This window comes from Maylandia zebra, linkage group LG23 (genome assembly GCF_041146795.1).
Source record: "Maylandia zebra isolate NMK-2024a linkage group LG23, Mzebra_GT3a, whole genome shotgun sequence".
In the NCBI taxonomy this organism is placed as follows: Eukaryota; Metazoa; Chordata; class Actinopteri; order Cichliformes; family Cichlidae; genus Maylandia; species Maylandia zebra.
In genome coordinates, this window is record NC_135188.1 from 32,391,480 (window position 1) to 32,412,097 (window position 20,618).

Genomic DNA, 20,618 nt, shown 5'->3' on the forward strand with positions numbered 1-20,618 from the left:
AATAGATGTAACTGTTATTTCCAAGTCTCTGCGGATGAGTCGTGTGCTGTAATTACAGATCAATACGTGTCACGCAGACCTTTTTATAATTGTTTCAAGTGCAGTCTCCATGCAATACACGAGCTTGTGCTGGACTTTATGTAGTTGGAAAACTAAAAGGACTAATTCTCATAATGCAGTCTAATCTAAAATGGTTTGGTACATTTACATTTGTGGATAAGCAGATTTTTGGTGTGTCGGACTGATGTTTGTAAAGGCTAGAGCAGGCGAATAAAGCTAAGGCCGTTTGGAGGCTGAGCTCTGTCCTCAGCATAAAATACATGAAATAAACCTTGTTTAAGATGATTGTTTAATCATCATGCTTTGTTAACGTTCACATAGGCAATGTTATTTTAGGAGTATAATGGAAGACGTAAAGCATGCAACTGAATGAAACTAGCCTCCAGCAGTTCCTTCCAGCTTTCAAGAGAATTTGGGACGCTGGTTCCTGTCAAGCAGTCTCATTCTCAAACACTTGAAGGACTTTTATGTCAAGGAAATCAGTTTAGGAGTTTTAATTATTTCTAAAACATTTATTTTCTGTGACAAAATGACAAATGGAGCTCTTCGTTTGAAAGAATAATACCAAGTTAAGATGAATTTGAATAGGTGTAAACGCAAAGTTCACTTTATCTGATGTATCCAGATACAGATAATTCATAAGAAATCATGTATGTGTGCACAAAAACTGAAATGTGTACACATATTCTCACATATTCTTTTCTTCTTGTATGAACCGGGCATGTGTATTAGGAAAATTACCTTCTTAAACCATGAATGGATTTAGCCGATCCTATCACTGATCTTTTGTATACAAAAACTCTGGATCTTGTGTGAAACACTCACTTGTGGGAACTGTGTTCTGTTGGTCTCAGTTCTACAATCAGAAACAGATCAGCAGAAGCTAGAGCTCTGTATGTGTAAAGCAAAGGGCAGCAGGTGCAAGGGTTAAAAAAAAAAAAAAAGAAGAATACCAAGGCATCAATAAGGTCCTCCAATAAGCCCCATCCTTATGTATAACCACTACACACTATTATTGTTATTTATAGCTCCCACATCAAAAGCATTTACCAGATTTAGTGTTGCTCAGTCACGCTAGAGTGTAAATAGGGCAACAACCTTGGTTGCCCTGTGATTGCACTGAATCGTGAAGCACCTTCAAGCTTCAAATAGGGCAGCGACCCATCTCCAAACAGGAAATGTGGACTGATCCTCTCACACAAATTGGCAAAGGTTTGCATATAATTGCTAAGTTAGGAATAAAGTCAGACTACAAACATGTTGCAATGAGGCAACGTGTCAATATGAGCAACTCTCCTGTGATGAGTCTCTGCAACAGCCCACTCGACTCAACTGGTTGCTGCTAGTTGTATACTGATTATATTCCTGTATCAGAGCCTGTCATTTTGCAGTTATTCTGCTATATTGCAAAAACAATTTATGGAGGAATTTCTGTTTTAAAAACATAATGTTCTGGCTGGACTCTGAATCTACATAGCTAATGTGAATTTCTATTTACTTTCTGTGCAACAGATTAGCAGTTTTGACTAATTCCTCACAGATAACTGCAGTAGTGTTCCCAGACCTGGTCCTATCTTCGAAACAACTATTTCAGAGGCAATAAGATCCCAAGGTTGCAGTAATTTTGGTCACACCACAATCTCCACCCACTGTTTTCTACAGTGTGATAATAATTAAATAATAAGAAATTTAAGCTCCGGGACACTTTCTTTTGTTTTATTTCCATCACATTATTACTGATCTCCATGTCAGCAAGTCAAGCTTGACTTACTCTGAGAAAACCATGTGTACGCATGTTCTGAAGTGTGTTTGACTCATCCTTTGTCCAGCTTTTTCATGCATATTCATGGTTTATATATTTGGCTACTGGTAAAAGTTGGATGTGTGTGTGTGTGTGTGTGTGTGTGTGTGTGTGTGTGTGTGTGTGCGTGTGTGTTTTTTATAAATGGACTAGCTTAATAAGCTACAGGAATTATTGTTGGTGAATTATCCTGAAAAGACTGGAAAAAACAATACATTTTGTAAACTTTCTGTCACAAACAGCCATCAAAGATTCATGCTGACTTTTGTCAGTGTCTCGTTGATCACTACCAAAATAGAATAGGACAAGCAGACAGTGAGCTGTGCTTCACACTGTAAACCATCACAGAAAAAAAACTTGTCCAAACAGCCTTGACATAAATGTCCTTCATGTTTTTGACTTCCTCAGGGTGTTAATCATCTTCATGTTGTGGTCTTAATTTTTGTTTGTTTCTAATAATTAAAGTGAGCTAAAATGTGTGAAGCTTTACATCAGGTTTGCTCTATACAAGTAAATTCATCCACAGCACAAACGCTATGTTCTTCAGCTCATAGATAATTATTTCCAGAATGTATTTAACTCTAGAAACATACCAGAAAATCCACTGTGGCTCCTCATCGTTACATCATTATTGCTTTCAAAGACTGACAAAGTTGTCATTGTGCTATGGGACATCAGAGCAGCCTCTACACACTCTAATATTACATCCTGTAATAGGGGCTGAATAACTGGTTTTTCATATGTCATGGCAATGTGGTGTACATTAGGCACGCTAAACATACAGACAACTCTCCTTGCCAATATGCGACTGCACCAATTTATTTGGAGCTTGAAAGCTGTGGAGTGAAATATAAACTTAGCACAAAAAGTAAGGAAGTTTGTGTTTGGCTAATTGTATCAGTGATTGTTTATTTCCCCTTAAATGGTGCCACATTTGTAAGGAAAATGCATTTGTGGGTTGAGCAGCAAAGTTAAGTATGTGGTTGCTTGCCAAACAGCTTATTCTGTGACCAACACAACCACTTTGGCTGACTTGGGTCAAATGGTGGTTGTAAAATGGGACACCAGCGCACAGCACTGTGCTACCAAGCTGGTGACTAGGATGAGGAGGAGGTGGAAGGCGAGGCCCCTGTTTTATAATGAACAAATTGTCAATATTTCTTGTTTCTTCGCACTTCAGTCATTTAATTCAATAAACAACACCAAACAAGACAACAGATAAACTGGTTTGGCGTGTTTTTCATAGTTTCAACCCACTTGCTCAACACTGCTGCTCAACCCACAAATGCATTTTCCTTACAAATGTGGCACTATTTAAAGGGAAATAAACAAGCGTTCCAACAGTATAACATTTATTAGCAAGAAGGATTATTACAACAAAGAAATAATTGACCAAACACAAATTTCCATACTTTTTGTGCTAAGTTTAGAAATGCCTTGGAAAGAGTTTCAAGTAGCTTTGTTCCCTGTGAGGAGGGAAGAGTGGTGGAAAATGAGAGTGGAAGGCTACAGTCTGTGTGCAGTCTGTGAGCGTGCTGAGGCCACCCCTGAATGAATGGTGGTTTGCACTGTGTGTGAGGAACATGCAACAGAAGACAACATGAGAAAAAAAAAAAATCATGCATATCTTTTCGGAAGAGCACATTAGGTGCCTTGAGTTGCTGGCAGTGTTCTATTTCAACTATGTACATGGTAGATGATGACTTTACACGTGGAAGTAATATAGTGTATAAATACCTCTGTATAAATGGATTTTATACATCTAAATTGGAGCACAGGGCAGGGACGGAGGAGGGAGCTAGGGGGTTTTCTCAAAAGGAATGGAAGAAAGTCTACAGTTTCTTTTAACCTTTGCATATTTAGTCTCTTTCTTAAACCCTGAGTCAAGCTTTAGAAATAACCTTCAGTCATTGTCGAAGGGTTTGGAGTGGGGGGTGGGGGCTACATCCCTGGAAGCCCCGGGTCGGAGACTGGCCTGTGGAGTCCCAACATTCCTGAGCTGCTGGGGACATCTGGTAGAGAGGCTTGCCGGCTTGATGGGAAATTCAGTGGATGTTGGTGGTGCTGCTGCTCTGCTGAGTCTAGGATGTCTCTCTGCTCAGTGTTGGTGTTATTCTCAAGCAGTCCAGCTAAGTCCCCATTGGGATGAGTCTCTGCATGGAGAAGGACTGGGGAGGTTTCTTTGGATGTGTTCAGGGCTCTCTCTGAGCCGGGGCTCTGGGGATGGAACAGTACAGTGGAAATCCACAGAAATTAAAGAAAGACTACACACAGCAAACGACTTTCTATCACATGATATAAACCCCTGACACCCGGTCAACGTAGGAGTGGTTTTTGGTAGTTCTTTCCAAGGCTTTATCTCACTTACTTTCTTATTAGTTTTAATAAATAATAAATAATAAAAATTTAATTTAATTTAAATTTTACTGTGAATTTTGTCCTTCCATATAGGTGCTCTCCTGCATTATTTCAACACTGCTTTCATAAATATCCACCTATAATACAAAACCTATAATAACAGGAGATGAAAAATTTTATTTGCTGTCCAGTAGCCTCTTTATTTATATGCCACTACTGCATGCCATTAACTTTTTCTACTCTCTGTGATTCGTTCTGTTTGTTGTCTTTCTGCTCCTGTTTTCTCTCTCTTGTTTTTTACGTCACCTGATGGCTGCCCTCTCCTGAACCTGGTCCTCCTGGGAGGTTTATCCTGTTTTTTAAAAAAAAAAAAAAAAAAAAAAAAGGAATTCTTCCTCCCCACCATCACCAGTGCTTTGCTCATAGGACACACAAGGGCAAAATATGGCTTGAGGTTCAGAACTGGCACATGGAGCTTCCTAATCAGGCTCCTGATGTCCTAAAACTAAAAACTAAAAAACAAACAAAACAAAAACAAAAAACAGTTAGTAGATCTCATGGCGAATGACTGAAATGAGTCCATCCTGCTCGATTTAAACAAGACAGTGCAATAGTGCAAAAAAGTCAATGTGGCCTTTTGAAAACAAACGCTTCTGATGCTCGTCACAGGAGATTGCTGGTTCATAAGGATAGTATTATTAATAAATCTTATAACATTTCAGGCTATTTACCTTCAAATGTAAAAGGACCGTGAACTGTGAACTGCTGCCACAAATAAATCAAACTGGATTTAATGGAATAAAAGATCAATATTTAATATTATTTTGAAGGGCAAGCTGCTCCAACTTTACAACAGCAGCACGCTGAGTGATGACGGGCAAAATCCACTGGTGTTCTCTGATTTGTGTAACGCAGAGCTCCATCACAGCTAACCAGTTTGCTCTACTATGCTCCAAAATAACTCCTAACTGATGTTTTCCTTGCTGACCTGTGATGGAGGGACCGTAACATGAACAGCAGGTTATGTACTGTGTAATCTTTGCTTTAAGTAAACATTAAGTAAATGTAGAGGAAATGACCCCTTTAAGCTCTTTTTGGTAAGGTAGTTGCTATTTGGTTTGACTTTTGGTAACTGTTATTTAATTATATAATAATTACAAAAAAAACCCCAAACAACACAAAAACTATGATTGGAATTCATCAACAAGAATCTTAAGATTATACAGATTTGAAATTTACCACAAAAACGGAGCCAAAGCTATTGTAAAACAGTGTGACAACCAGCTGAAAACCGTGGCAGTGTTAGGGAAAATCAGCGTTTCCACTCATTAAGCTTCTGCTGTACCTGCGGCTGGGATGGAGCAGGGCTCACATCGATGGCAGAGACCAGCTGGATCCTGACGGCTGGCCTCTGGTACTCTGGGCTGGAGGTGACGGTGCTATAAGCTGGAGGACCGGCTGCTGTTTGCCTCTGAAGGAGCTGCAGGATAGCCTGGATGTCTGCAGTCATCTGGGACTCAAGTCTGATGGCCACAAAACATGAAATAAACTGAAAAGCAGCATGACAGTGGTTCCATTTTGGATGCTGTAGATCTTTGTGTTTCATTAGAGAAAACACATCTGAAGGAAATATATTAGCAGAACAAAAGTTCACTTCAACAAAGTAACAATGAGCCTTGATAGTTGATTGTTTACATCAGGGGAGGGGAACTCCAGGCCTCAAGGGCCTGTGTCCTGCAGGGTTTTAGATGTGTCCTTGATCCAGCCCAGCTGATTTAAATGGCGAAATTACCTCCTCAACATGTCTTGAAGTTCTCCAGAGGCCTGATAATGAACTAATCGCTTGATTCAGTTGTGTTGATCCAGGGTGATATCTAAAACCTGTGGGGACACCAGCTCTTGAGGCCTGGAGTTCCCCCATTTTTGATGCTCGACATCAGGGGTGTCAAACAAAATTAATAGGTAATTAGCAAGACTCTATAGAAAGTGGTAACCCCTAACTCTACCTAAGTAAATTTAAATAAATGTAAGTAAATGTAAATGTTTGGAAAAATGTACTTCTAAAAGCGTCTGGACTTCTTTAAGTTGCTTGAAGACGTTTCACCTCTCATCCGAGAAGCTTCTTCAGTTCTAAGGTCAAATGGTGGAGAGTCCCAGATATAAACCTAGTGGGAGTAACCCCCCACTGGGTTTAAATCTTCTTTCCAAGCTCCTTAGACTGCGATGACCTGGATGACTGAGAACCTTCACAGACGTACTTCTAAAAGTACTTTTATTGCGCCATGTTCATTCACTCATAAGCTGCTGTAACATGAATCAAATGGTTCTATAGAACTCTCAATCAAGACTGATTTCCATACTGATGACAAACAGGTGATGAGTTCCTGCTTGATAGTTCTGAGTACACCAGTCAAAAACTTTAATTAAATGAGATCCGAACAAATGAACAGCTGTTATTTCTAAGAGAAGTCTTCTGGTAATGGCTACTCGCTGTTGCTGTGACAGCAAGGAAGACCATTATAGGTAATCATTACTACACAACATACGGTTACATTGTCACCTTGTTCTCTGAGCGAGAGACTATCTCTCCACTCTGTTACATATTTCATATGTGGGGGTTATACCCCATACATATGGAATATGTAACAGAGTGGAGAGATAGTCTTGATATGATAGAGAACTAAAGTACTCTTACTAAATCCCCAACGTCTGCAGTAATAGTATCAGTGTATCAGTAGTGCAGTTTACTACCAGGATTTTAAAAAATGTATTTGTGTAAATTTCAACTGTTTTGCAGAGTGTAAGTTATGCAGTGTGTGGACTGTTATACAATGAATATGCAGACAGAAAAAGCATACCACAGTATAGTGCAGTACCATGGATGGAACACTAGAGGGAGCTTTAAAGCTTCCTTCATATAGTAAGGACAATCAAGAGTTTCCCGGTAGTATGATCCTGCTCAAATGCAGAGCCTTCAGGAAGATGAGGAATTCTCAAAGGTGTGACCGAACACATATAGTGTGTGCATGTATTGATGCATTAAAGATTTCACCAGCAATAAATAAGGAAAGATAATTCAAATATTCTGAGTTGTGTGCTAAAGATATTCGCTAGTAAAAAGTCTAGTAATTCCCTCCAAAATGAAGTGGAAATGTGAAGTAGTAGATAATGAAGAAGTGCTCCCAGTGCTCAGTTCCCTCACTGTTGTGCCGATTTTGAACCTGATTCTGTGATATCTGCACTTGAAAGTATGAAATCCTCTATAAAAATGAACTGTTTTTCATTTCTCCTGGAGATTGCTGCATCACCTTATGCACCAAGTTACATCATGAGCCACAGGGTGTTAGGTGATGAATCACCTCTTTTCCCCCTGCTTACACACTCCTTTTCTGTCCTTCAGTACAAAATAAAGAGAGTCAGTAAACACAGCGAGCAAAACAGAAGCTTTCCAGTGCAGACTCGAGCACATTGGTACTTTGTCAGGTGAGTGGGGGTTTTTTCACCCAGAGGACAGAGTGGAAGTAAACACTTTGTCTCGGTTCTGCTGTGAGGGTAAATGAGGGTTGGTGGTGCGGTGGCCAAGCCTGCCCATCAACTGAATCAGCATAAATGGCTGAAAGGTATTCAGCAGTGATGAGACCAGAATTTCTACCGAGAGGCAGTGAGCAGAATATTGAAGAAACTCAAGTAGTTCCACCCTTCAATTCATTACTTCATGTGAGATTTGTGAGACAGTTGCTAACAAATGCCATCTCCTTCAATTGGCAACTTTACTGTGACTTCCACAAACCAAACCTCGTAGGATGACGTCGAAACCCTTGCAATTTGTCTGTATCTTTTGGCTCTGCGCTATAAATAGACAGTCGTTAACTGTCTTCCTCCCCCTCATCTGTATCAGTGCACCAGCCCAGAATCACACCAGCTGCTCACATGGTCCACTCTCTGCATTAACACAGCTGCAGTGGGTGTCTGGCCTAAAATGTGTATGCAAGTTTTAGCCAATTATAGGCAGAATTATGGGATTCACATGGCTAGCTCTCAAAGAAGCTGCTGAAAAATACAAAGCCTATTATAGAAAATTGAGTCAAACATGATCCCAGAGGTGTCTTTAGTAATCCAAAGGTTAAGTGCCTGAAAAATCCTGAAATAGCATTCCACTGATTTAGCTCCTGTAACATTGACTAGTGATGGTAAATCTGATTGGCCAGTAGTACTGACCAATAGATTAGTTTAAGTTTTAACCAAAACTGTTCAAAATGTGAAAAAAGCCTGAAAGTTTACATATTGGTGCTTTTTTCTTTGTTCCTTTATTTAAAAACAGGACATCCGTGATTTGGCAGTTGCTCCCCAGAAAAAGGATGTGTTATAGTTTTTATGGGATTAACTGAGAAAGCTAGCTTTCTGGTATAAAAATGAGCTATGAGTGGTTTCAACAATGCAAAAAAAGTAGAAGAGATCAAAATGCGTGGTCTACATAGGAAGAGAAATGGAGAAGGGGGTCAACTTGAAGGAAAAGTATGTGAATAATGTGACCGTGAAGAGGGTTGCAGACAGAATCATGAGTTTGAACCCAGAAATTTAAGGGGTGATGCTGAATGTTGTCAGTGTCACAGATTGAATATGTCAGTTAGAAGAAGGAATTCTAGAGTAAGTTGGATGAAGCAGTAAAGACTGTTCCCATGGGCGAAAGAGTGGTGATTGGAGTGGATGTCAATAGACATGTAGATGAAAGGAACAGAGGTGATGAGGGCATGCTGTATAGCTATAGTGAGAAATCGAGAAAGACAGATGGTAGTGGATTTTGTGAAATGGACAGAAATGGCTGTAAACACAAAGGGAGAAACATAGGGTGATCTAAGAATGAAGGAAGTTAAACACAGGTGGATTACATCTTATGCAGAAGGGGAATCCGAAAGAGAAGACTGCAAAGTTATGTCAGGGGAGAATGTCGCTAGTTAGCATCAGACGGTAGTCTATAGGAAATTACTGTATATTAAGAAGAGGAAGCAAGTACAAATAAAGCTGAGGATGAAAGAATCGTATGCACAGTTCAGGGAGAGAGACCTGCTCTGGTTTGTAGGGAAGTGTTACCGATGAGTGGGAAAGTACAGCTAAAGTACACCAAACAGCTGCCAAGAAGCTGTTTGGTGTACTTGGTGGGGAAATGGAGAAGTGCAGGAATGTATTCAAAGAAATAGGTTAGCTAAGAATAAGTTGAGTAGTCAGAGAGTTGAAGAATGGAGACAGAAGGCTTGCAGTGACTTCTATGTGATCCTAGGCACTAATGAAGGCGAAAAGGACTTTTACTGACTGGCTAGGCAGAGCGCTTGAGTTGGAAAGGATGTGCAGCATGTTTGGGTGATTAATGATAAATGAAATGAAAAATGAAAAAAAAAAATACTTATGCTATATATACTTATATATGTAGATAGTAACGTGTTTAGGACTGACATCATGTTCCATTCTGCTCAGCAGACTTTTGCAGGGACGTTCAGCTTCAGCTCCAGCATTGACTGATAAACTGGTCTTTTCCTGCTGCTGTTGCTATATCACATTTAGAAATTCACTATTGAGTTTAGCCGCTAAAGTTGCCTGAAGTCTCGGTATCAACGTAATCCTGAGTGTTGACGATACAAAGAGCATTTGCAGTCTTTTGGTTTGACATGACCAACAAGCTGTTTCAAAACCCTTCCCCTTTGCCCTTGCGCACCTGTTGAGGTGCTGCTGCAGCAAGTCTAGACGTTGCTCCACCTCTCCATAGGTGAGCTCTGTGTCACTGTCATCCTCCCTGGCTGGTGTTTCCTGGCAGTGAGCCGACTCCTCCGCAGCCTCACCGGGATGCTGACGCACCCACTCGTCAGGGTGGAGCTCTGGAGGGAAAGACATGCAAGCAGAGATAAATACGCATACACACGCGTGCACAAGAAACGATCTGTGTTATTAGAATGGTTTCTCAGGGAAAGCACTGTATGTGCTGTGCCCTCTCATCATTTAGCTTTACTGAGCTCCGAGCAGCTTACCACCTTCTGATTCCTGACATTTACACTGGAGAGGAAAACACCCATCTGACCCCAGCTTGCATCACAACCTCAGTGGGATTTTCCTGCCTCTCTTTTGGGTTTCTGCTAGAGATTAAATTGACATTTCCTGTGCATTTCTCTCGCCAGTTTGTAAGAATCAATATCACTCTGCTCTCCAGAACAAATCCTCTTACAGCTGTAACATCTGAATTGTGGGATATTATCAAACCAACACACTGACACAGATTTCCCACGTCAGTGTGGAATCCTGCTGAGTTTGACTTGCAGTTAAAATTCAGGAGCGCCCTGTGCGTGTGTTTATACTAAACCAATTTATGGAGGATTTAAGGTGACTGCAGCTGACTACTGAGAGTGCAGATCAAATGAAGTCAGATGCAGCTGTTTATGTGGAAGCTGCATCTGCATCGGAATGCATAGGAGGATTCTGTATCGGTTTGCTGCGCGTTTACAGCCGGTACAGTCCTATTAACAACATTCACATTAACAACATGTTTCCAACAGATCCTTCAGTTTGGCCCGAACCTACAGTCACAAGGGGTGTCCCGAGCCAAGTGCTGGATAAAATCCTCTAACATTTTATTACTGAGTTGGTTTTAGGTTTCAACATGACACATAATCCTTTTTGGGATTTTTAATAGATGTGACAATCCTCCCCTCAGGCTTTTTTAACTGGGGTTTTTTGAATTCTTGAAAATGAACTTCTAAGTTAATTACTTATTCTGGTGTCAACCTTTACAGGGAAAAACCCCCCAGATTTACAGGAAACTGTGTATTTGAACAATGTCAGTAATTTCCCAGATGTTTCTTTAGTGTTTTATCCACTTGGTTTTTGTTAGAAAAAAACATTTATTTGAATGACAGGAAAGAAATAAAGACTAATCTCTTGTTACTTGATGGAGAGATAAAAAAAAACCTCTTCATTTGTAGGAACAAATACATCTGACATCTCTGTCACCTTTGTATTCCTGGTTCTGTGCGTTGTCTCCAGCCTGTGTACTGGAAGCACTGTTCAACCCAAGGCCCAGGGCGTGGTCCCTTACCACCGGGTAGCCCAGCACACCAGAACACAAGGGCCTCTGCTCCTCTTCCTCCTCCCTGCCTTCCTCTTCCTCCTCATCCTCATCATCCTCTCCCTCCTCAGCAGACTCTCTCCTCTTCTCAGCTGCCGAGGAAGCATAGATCTGCCTCGTCTGCTTTGTGTTGCAGTAGGTGACCGCAGTCTCCTTGTTGTCCTGGTTTTGGGAGCCTACGGGCACAAAGTGCAGTCAGGAAACCTGCTGGGGGAACACTGACTTCCTCTGGGGATGTGGGGGTTGCCTTTGTTATCTGACAACAGTAGCACGTGTCTTGCTTTGGGATTAAAGTGAGGACAAACAATGTTAAAGCACAATCTAGCCTGTTAATGTTGTGCATTATATCATAATGTGTTCCAAATGTGTGTTTACAAGGCAAGCTTGTTCAGCAGTAATGAATAGTGAACATGAGCTTTTCATTCCAAACTGAAGTGAGGTCTAAATCTTCACACCTGATGGATGTAGGCAAGATATGCCAGCTGCTAGACTGTGAAATGGACCATTAGCTACTTTCTCTGTCCCTACCTGTGTTATACTATGAGATGGTGACACCAGTGACAGAGGACTCGTAACCATGGTGACCAATTAGATTAAATTAAAGATATTCCACTTCACGTACGAAGTACTGAATGATGATGAAGCATTATATTTTTAAAATCTCTTAGTATCAACTGTTGACAGAAGAGCTCTTCACTCTCATACTGCAGACTTGTTTGTGTATTTTATTTTACAGTCGACTAGGAGGCAGCGCCTTCAGCTACTGGATCTCTTTTCTGTGAAACTAGCTCCCAGTTTGGATTTAAGAGACAGACATGCTCCCTACTTTTCATATTAAGCTTTAAACTCTTCTTTTTCCTACAGGTTATGAGTAAGTCTATGGGCTCAAAATGAGGTCATAAATATTTTGTACTTGTAAATCGATTTTGTACTTGTAAATCAGGATTTGTATGTGTAAAAAAAATTTGTGTGTGTGTAAAAAAGATTTGTATGTGTAAAAAAGATTTGTGTGTGGACTTAGCCAAAAAAAAACCTGCAAGTTACAAGTACGAATTTTGACCCTATTTTTCTTCCTTTCATCTGATTGGTCAATGTCATGTCAATCACAAATGTAACAATCCAATCAGAGAACAGATGGGTTTGGCTGTCTGAGGGGTGCTTTTTTTGAACTGCAGGTCTTTGAAGGGAATAAATGCCCTTTTACATGCCAACCCAGAGTTTTCCTTCATCACCACGAAGGAAAACAGTCTGTGGTCGTCTGAGTTTGGTGATTTTTGTGTCACAGGTCTACATGTTTAATATAGGGACTTCTCTGATTGGATTGTTACATTTGTGATTGACATGACATTGACCAATCAGATGAAAGGAAGAAAAATAGGGTCAAAATTCGTACTTGTAACTTGCAGGGTTTTTTTGGCTAAGTCCACACACAAATCTTTTTTACACATACAAATCTTTTTTACACACACACAAATTTTTTTACACATACAAAACCGATTTACAAGTACAAAATATTTTTGACCACATTTTGAGCCCATATAAGTCTGGATCTGGATATCCAAACAAGTTATGCTACTATAGGCTCTGCTGGGAGATGCACTGAGCACTTATCTATTCTCACCTCCCCCCATTTTCCCCATTTGTTGTTTGTAGCCTCTCTGTGCTCTTCTTTCCACTCATCTCTTCCCCCTCACTCCAACCAGTCAACATATGGCTGCACCTCCCTGAGCCTGGTTCAGCCAGAGGCCTCTTCCTGTTAAAATGGTCTGTCAGATTGTTGAGGTTCTCTTTTTGTATGTTGTTGCCAGTGACAGTGACAAAAGATGGATTAATTAATGTAGTTTAATGAAATTGTTTAGACTTCTCTGTATTTTAAATTCTGTCATGCGTGAGCTTCAGAAAAGTACAAAACAAGTCCAGCTTGTCAGTGCCGAGCACTTTCACAATGCATTAACAGTGCCGCAGCAAATAGGAAGGTTCAGAGAATTGCTTTCAGTTTGTATGATTGAGCATGACTGCACAAAGAAACCTAATATAACCCAGCCTAACTGTAAGAAAACATTCTTTATTAAAGTATCTTTTCTGGAAATAAGCTTTTTTTATTTTATAAACCTCCCCTTTTATTAACATTGAGGCTGTCATTGCACTTGAGTCAGCACACATTCATGAGAAGGGGCTAGGAATGAGGAAGCGCAGCTTTGGCAAGTTAAATGGAGCATCAGTGGGCTTCAGTGTAACTCAAACACCACCTGGAGGCATCGTTGCGTAGACCTGTTTATTTAAAATACTGTCCTGAGAATCAAAAATGTTTGTAGGAAAAACCGAATTCGCAGCTAAGGTCACCATGACTTCCTACAGAGTGGACGGTGTGCCAAAAGGCCACCGTGTGATAACTAAATGTTGAATTCTTGAAGACATTCAACACATCCAAAGCATTGAAAAACACATCACCCAAAATTCATTCTCATTAGCCCTCATGAGTTTCTGACCTGACACAGGGAGGTCACATGCTTTGCTAAGACATCAGGCAACTCTGATTTGCCTGCTGTCTTCCTTTTAAGGCCCAGTTTCAATACTGTTATTTGGTTAAGTGATCAGATTGGATTCGTGTGTCTACATGTCGCCCGGCTATCTGAATGAGTTGCTATGGTAACAGTGTAATAAGTAAGCAGCTCTGCATGTGTACCTTGTCCTTTGCGTCCTGTGTTTTGCATGACAAAAGACGCTTTGTAAACTGACTTTAGCATCCACACTGACACACTTCTCTAGAAATGTCCAAATGTGGTTTCAATCCACTTAAAAAAAATGCTGGAATCTTTCTGGATACAATATAGATGTGCTAAAAATAGGTCTGAGAAAGGCTTCACACTCAGCTCCACCTAGGCTCTGTGCACAGGTACATGTATAGGAAAATGACTTCATTTGAATGTGAGTCTCTGTGATAGGTACAGGTATGTGAAACATCAGTCACAGAAAAAAAAACATGAAATAAGGCTAAACAGAGAGTGTAACAGTGGTTTTGGAGATCATTTCTCTCAAATTATGCTGACAATTCAATACCCAAACTTTGGTCATTTAGTCATAAGATCCATAATTGCAGCTGCTGTTGCTCGGATGAAAGGCTCACTGTTAATTATTAATAAAAGCTACTTTCAGATGCTCCCTTACTCACAAGGGTCACGTCAGCAGGTAGTTCCATATTTGATTTGGCAGATTTACATGCTGTGTGTCTCTCTTTTACACAAGTCCAAACAGATCTGTGTCTAAAACAGTGAAAAGAATTTGCAGACTTTAGACTTACAGTTTAAAGTGATTGTCAAATTTTATATGTAAAATTTATGACTAAGTTTTCAGAAGTTGATCAAATGAAAGTAAATAAATTAAAACTGAGAGAATGTTCACATTACTCTGTCATTAATCTGACAATCCCCGGTGAGGAAGGACAGGGCAGGAGTATTAGGAAAACTCTGTTTTAACAGGAAGACTTCCAGCATAGCCAGGCTCAGGTAGGTGCTGTCACCTGCTGAGGCCAGGTGAGTCATAAGGAGAAAGACAAGATGAACAAAGAGCAACCACCAACAACAACAATCTTCTGGAAGTCCAAGCCTATAGCCCAGGGGTGTCGAACCCCAGGCCTCCAGGTCCAGTGTCCTGCAGGTTTTAGATCTCACCCTGGGTCAACACACCTGAATCATTTAAACCAGTCCTCTGGAGAACTTCAAGATATGTTGAGGAGGTAATTTAGCCATTTAAGTCAGCTGTGTTGGATCAAGGACACATCTAAAACCTGAATAACTAAAAATGGTTCAGGCACCTGATCCAATCCTAATTATAAGCTTTATGACACTGTCTGTCTCCTGAACCCAAACTGGAAGCCGTTTCCACAGAGGAGAAACGCCTTATAGTTGAAGGCTCTGCCTCCCCTTCTACTTTTAGAAACTGCGGGAACCACAAGTAAGCCGTGCAGGCGTATTGAAGAGTGCTCGTAAGGATAACATGGTACTATGAGGTGTTTAAGATAGAGGGCCTGAAAGATCAGATGGATTTTATGAGGATTTTAAATGGGTTTTCTGGATTTTACAAAAAGCAAAGGAAGACTAGCTAATGTGGACTTTCTGTGCAGAGCCATTTCTAATTTTTTCAATATTCTGCATTTTAAAGTTGTTACTAGAGACTTGTTACATGGTCAGGAACGACTTTTAGGCACTGCTCCTTATAACTTACCTTACTGGAGGCCAAGATATCCATGGTATGTATCAGTTTTGGCAGCATGTTTCTGAGGAATATTTAAATGAGGGTGCAGCAGGTCTGAGGTGTTAGCTGGCTGAATAAATGGCACTGCTATGGTAACAGTAAACAGTAAACAGCATGTGTGCTGGTTATCCAGATGCAAAATAAACAGGGTTTCCCATTTAAAACCACCAACAGTAGTGCTTTTGTGCATCACGCTGACCTGTGGAGGATTTCCTTCTGTATGAGACCCGTTTTCGACACTTGGAGTCATCCATGTTAGAATCAGTTTCTTGTGAGTAGGTCACCTATAAAGAGATGATGTATGATCAGACTGAACCAGCGTAAAAGTCTGTGCCATATCTGTGTCACTCGCCTCTGTTGTTCTAGAAGTAAAAATGTTAGAAGCACAAAAATTGTGTTGGTATTAAAACAACAAGCTTCCTTAACTAAGCAATATAAACTCCTGCCTGTCTTGTTGGAACACCATGTCTCTGCTGTTTTTGTTGTAATCCTAGCACGCTCTTCTCATGTGTCACCTCTGCTCTGCGTCCCTCTCTGCTTTCCAGTTCTCTAAATAAATAACCAAAGGTCAACACAAAGTGCACTCCCAGCTCTCTTTTTAAAAGATAAAACTAGCTCATTTGGATTCACACACACACACACGATGCTGCTCTCTCACTTAACGTGTTATTACAACCTCCCACATCATGTCTTCTGTCCAGCGATTAGTACTCTCTCATTCTTGTCTTCCAGCAAATGAGCGATTACAGAAATTTCTTTAAAATAGAACTGAATATGAAAGCCTATATTGCTATAATCGGTGGGGCCAGCCTTATTTAAGTTACCTTTGCATTTTCATCACGGAGGTCAAACGTGAGCTCCAGGTTAGTGAAGAAGTGGTCCGCGAATTCTGGATACATGTCCAGCACCTCCAGAATGTCCTCCCTCTGAATGGTTTGCAGGTCACAATAACTTAGCGCCCGCACGTCTGCGCAGGATTTCCCCGGCTTTGCGTACAGGTGTATCATTTCTCCGAAGATGTCATTTTTGCCTAAAGAAGAAACAAGTGGGGAGGTTGACACAGGAAGTGTCATCTTTCAGCTTATGAAGGACATTTATTTTTGGCAGAAGAAATTAAATTAAAGTTACTGGAGAACATATAGCATATATAACTTGTAGATGCAGTGTTTTGCAGACTGGGGAACCTCTGCCTAAGAAACTCTCCCTCTGATGCTTTTCTTATAACCAAACATGTTACTGAGCTACAAATTAAGCTAATTAGATGCAAAATGTTCCTCCACCTGTTTTTCTTAAAATGATAACGATAAAACTTTGTTTCATATTGACTAAAATATGGATTTATGAGATTTTATTTACATTTTGTGTTATTTTTGTGTTGATCTACTGCCCTCGCAGAGAATGTGCTGACTTACATGTGATGGCCCTTGCTTATCCTAACCCTATTGTGTCATGTGCTTTCTCTAGACCTTATTGGCTGTGTGAAAAGAGCCCTTAATGAAAAACAAGCGTATAAAAGGCTCAGCAGGCTACACCTGCCCACAGCTGAGATGAGAAAAACAAGGAGACCAGATGAGATTTGCTGTGATTAAATCTGGAAGCTGTTGATAGCAGAATGCGGCTTCTGTCATCAAGCACTACATCACACCACGCTGACAACCACACAAAATTTCTCTACTCTCTTTTCTTCCGCTGTCACTTCACATTCTTTGCTTTCTATTGCTCTTCTCTTCTCTCTAACCTGCCCACTCGTTCATCCCTCCCCATTTCTTTTGTCATTTGTCTCTATATGAAAGAAATCGTGCCCTTTTTTTTCCATTAACACATATTCTCTGTTACCCTCATCCCACTATATGTACCCCCCCCCCCCCCCCCCCCCCCCACTGTGTTCTGTCCTCTCCCTTCATCTTGAGCATGCCTGTGAGGGAGCAGTAATCAGAATTTTCTTTGAAGTTAAAACAACATACCCGATAGGGAGCTCAGCTGCCAGCCCAGCCTTATTATAGCACAACTGAGCCATCTTCATTTAGCTGGCCCACCTGCATCTACACTGATGGAGGTGTACTCAGGCAAGTCCGACCAGACTGGACTGACAGGACTATCAGTCATACTCTTTTGAGGTTCCTTTTAAAGTGTTTTTGAGCTGGCTCATCAGCTGGATTCAATTGTTATTCACTAATTAAGAACATTTAGATGTTTGCATACTTGGATGCTGAATTGTTGTCAGCGGGTTTTCTGCACTGTGAAAGCTCATGCTGGCTGTAACAGCACTAGAATTCATCAAACCCTCAGACATGAGAGTATGATTTGAAGAAAAAATGTTTTTTCTGTTGCTGAAAGCCAATCAAAAACAATTATTAACAAAATGTTATACTTTGGCTCTTTGGTTAAACTTAGACAAGACAAGAAGTTTGACATCCATCTATATAAACCTACAATCAGCAGGTGGTTGATGGAAAAGAGAAAAAACCACTAACTTAAAGCATGCTGCTTTTAAAGTTAATGTTTGTTAATGTGAATGCAATTCATATCTAACGTAAATCTTTAGATGAGTAATGCAGACCCACCCAGGATGGCCACCACAACGTCATCCTTTAGGATTTCAATGGAGCCACGGGAAACAAAGTAGAGTGCTGTAAGTACATCTCCACTGTGGACTAGCGTGTCTCCAGGGGGCGCATGGGTCGTCTTAAACCTCATGGCCAAGGCCCGAAGGCAGCCCTTGGTGGCTCCGCGAAATGCTTTACAGCCCTGGAGGAGATTCTTGTTGAGGTGGAGGCAGATATCCGCCTGTAGGCACTCTGGAAAACCCTTCAGGACCTGAGTCAAAGAACACATGTGTATGGTCAGACGTATTGAGGTAGTATATTATGTAAGATGTGATGGTTCTTTTTTCTTATATTTTATGTCTTTGGGTTTGGGGTGAAGCAGTAGGTCGAATTGACTTGACTTCCAGAGAAATTTAATACAGTTGCCACTTGTGCTCTTTCCTTCTTCTCAAAACCCTGCAGTAGAAATAGTCTGCAATGTCTTTTTACTGTTTTAGTGAGCCTCTGAGGAGCTTAAAATAAGAGGTAAACAGAACATTTAGAGACTGTAAAGCTGTAGATAAATGAAATCACAAAGTCAAAACACAGATTTGACATTTGAGTCTTCTGTCTGTTTCTTTATGTACTCACATAATGAGAATCCTCTAAGAATTCTAACCTCAGTAACGCTCATAATTTTTTTTTTCCAATACTCTGACCCTTTGTTTGTTGTTAAAGGATAAAAAAACAAATACCATTTAAAAAATACTGAACCGATAAAATGTGAAGCATTCCTACACATTTACCATTACAATTACCATTTCTAGTGACATCACATTCAACTTCTGTTAAAAGGAAGTTTTTCTTTTCCACAGTCACCAGGTGTTTGGTTAAAACACTGTTGGGGTTTTTCTCTCGATTGTACAGTATTTACCTTACAGTAAAAAGTGACCTGAGGCGATTATTTTTGAACTAAAATTAAAACTTATTTTTGCACTTACCGTTTAAAGACATAACCCCCCCCCCAAAAAAAACCCCAAAAAAAACAAAAACCCAGCGACCACTGACAAAAAACTTAAAAATCCCAGGACAACTTGAACTGACTATTAATAAGTGTACATTTTCATAGACTGAAAGGCTTGAAAATGAGGTTTGAGTTCACTGGACATCACAAAGACATTTCTTCTTTTTGTCATTTAGACAATGACACAAGCACAGCAAAAGAAATGTTGCCTGAACAGGATTTCTGGCTCTGACATGCTTTTTGTTGCTCGCAACAAAAACTGATTAGTACATTTGGAAAGGAAAGATTGAACAACATTTGGCAAGCGCAGGTGCCGCCGCGGAGCGTGCAGCCAAGCCTCCCACAGTGGGAGGGAAACCTGGCAGTGCCCAGCGAGGCTGTGCCCACTCTCACAGGCATGATTCACTCACTCTCTCTGGTACCAGATGAATATCATGGGGTTGTGTTTGAATACACAGATTTCATGCAAAAGGAACTTCAAGACAGGCCACATGCAAGTCTACCAATGATAGACGATTACTGGGGCCTGTGAGAAACATGAAGAATTACGTGTGTGTTCCTTAATAAAGGCATGCACAAGTCGATAAAATATATGTGGTATGGTTTCACCACAGTTGTGTACAAAATAGCTATATGTCCATATATGCACAGTAAATTGTGTAACACCCTGATGAACAGAACACGTCCATTAATTACATGCATGTCTGGGGCACTAATAAAACCTTGACATGGTGTATTTGATGGTCTCATGGAGAAACTAACAAAGCATTACACTACTAATGTCAGACACAGCTAGGTGAAGCTCTAAGACTGAGGAACATCCGTATAAACATTGTGTTAGCACATGTACCTCCTGCTCTTACCAGAGTGGTGGGGTCATTCCATTTGACATGAGGCAGACATGGAAAAAACAAACTTATATAAGTACCATGAACAGTTCATGATGACAAAAGCCTGAGTTACTGTATGCACACACAGTAACAGTGGCTTTCATTCACTTGGTTAAGGCTAAACATTGCACAGGATAATGAAAGCATTGCACTATGCCAATGACATAGCAAGATAGGTTCACACTGATGTGGTAAGAGCGTTTTTCAGAACAAGATAGTTGAAACTGAGCAGAAATGGGGTTCAAAACTTCAAACTCACAGAAATGAAATTGAAAAAGGGGGAGAAGAAGTAGCAGAGAGAAAAACCCAACAGCAATCCCAGTTTTGTTATAGTTCCGTACCAGTGCAAACACCATCCCTCTCGTACCATATTCATGTCGATGCCGTTAGTGTACGTCCAAGCGTGTTGGAAGTACTCCTCCAGCCTCTGCCTCAGTGGGTTTGGGATCTGGTGGAAGCGGATGAATTCTTTGACCCGCAGCATCTGGAGGTGATACCTGGCTGTACCTGAATACAACCTCTGGATGATGGCGGACACATTTCCAAAGATGCTGGCGTACATTAGAGCTGGGAGAGAAGCCATAGAGGTGACCTT

General features: G+C 40.6%; 1 protein-coding gene across 6 annotated transcripts in view; it reads right to left on the reverse strand.

Moving 5' to 3' along the window:
* Positions 1 to 1,760: 1,760 nt before the first annotated feature.
* The window catches only part of LOC101482208 (potassium channel, voltage gated eag related subfamily H, member 7), a 76,086-nt gene continuing 57,228 nt past the window's right edge, over positions 1,761 to 20,618 (reverse strand). For 4 of the 6 annotated variants that reach the window (XM_076880508.1, XM_076880507.1, XM_004570423.3 and 1 more), the window contains 8 exons: positions 20,391 to 20,590; positions 18,149 to 18,401; positions 16,409 to 16,614; positions 15,784 to 15,868; positions 11,216 to 11,506; positions 9,930 to 10,089; positions 5,565 to 5,742; positions 1,761 to 4,078 (listed from right to left, as the gene is read on the reverse strand). In XM_076880508.1, the coding sequence (XP_076736623.1) occupies positions 3,803 to 4,078; positions 5,565 to 5,742; positions 9,930 to 10,089; positions 11,216 to 11,506; positions 15,784 to 15,868; positions 16,409 to 16,614; positions 18,149 to 18,401; positions 20,391 to 20,590 (1,649 nt within the window). In that variant the 3' untranslated portion in view covers positions 1,761 to 3,802. Of the gene's footprint in view, positions 4,732 to 5,564; positions 5,743 to 9,929; positions 10,090 to 11,215; positions 11,507 to 15,783; positions 15,869 to 16,408; positions 16,615 to 18,148; positions 18,402 to 20,390; positions 20,591 to 20,618 lie in introns of all 6 variants that reach the window. The other 2 variants (XM_004570422.3, XM_076880509.1) reach the window with 2 other exon arrangements.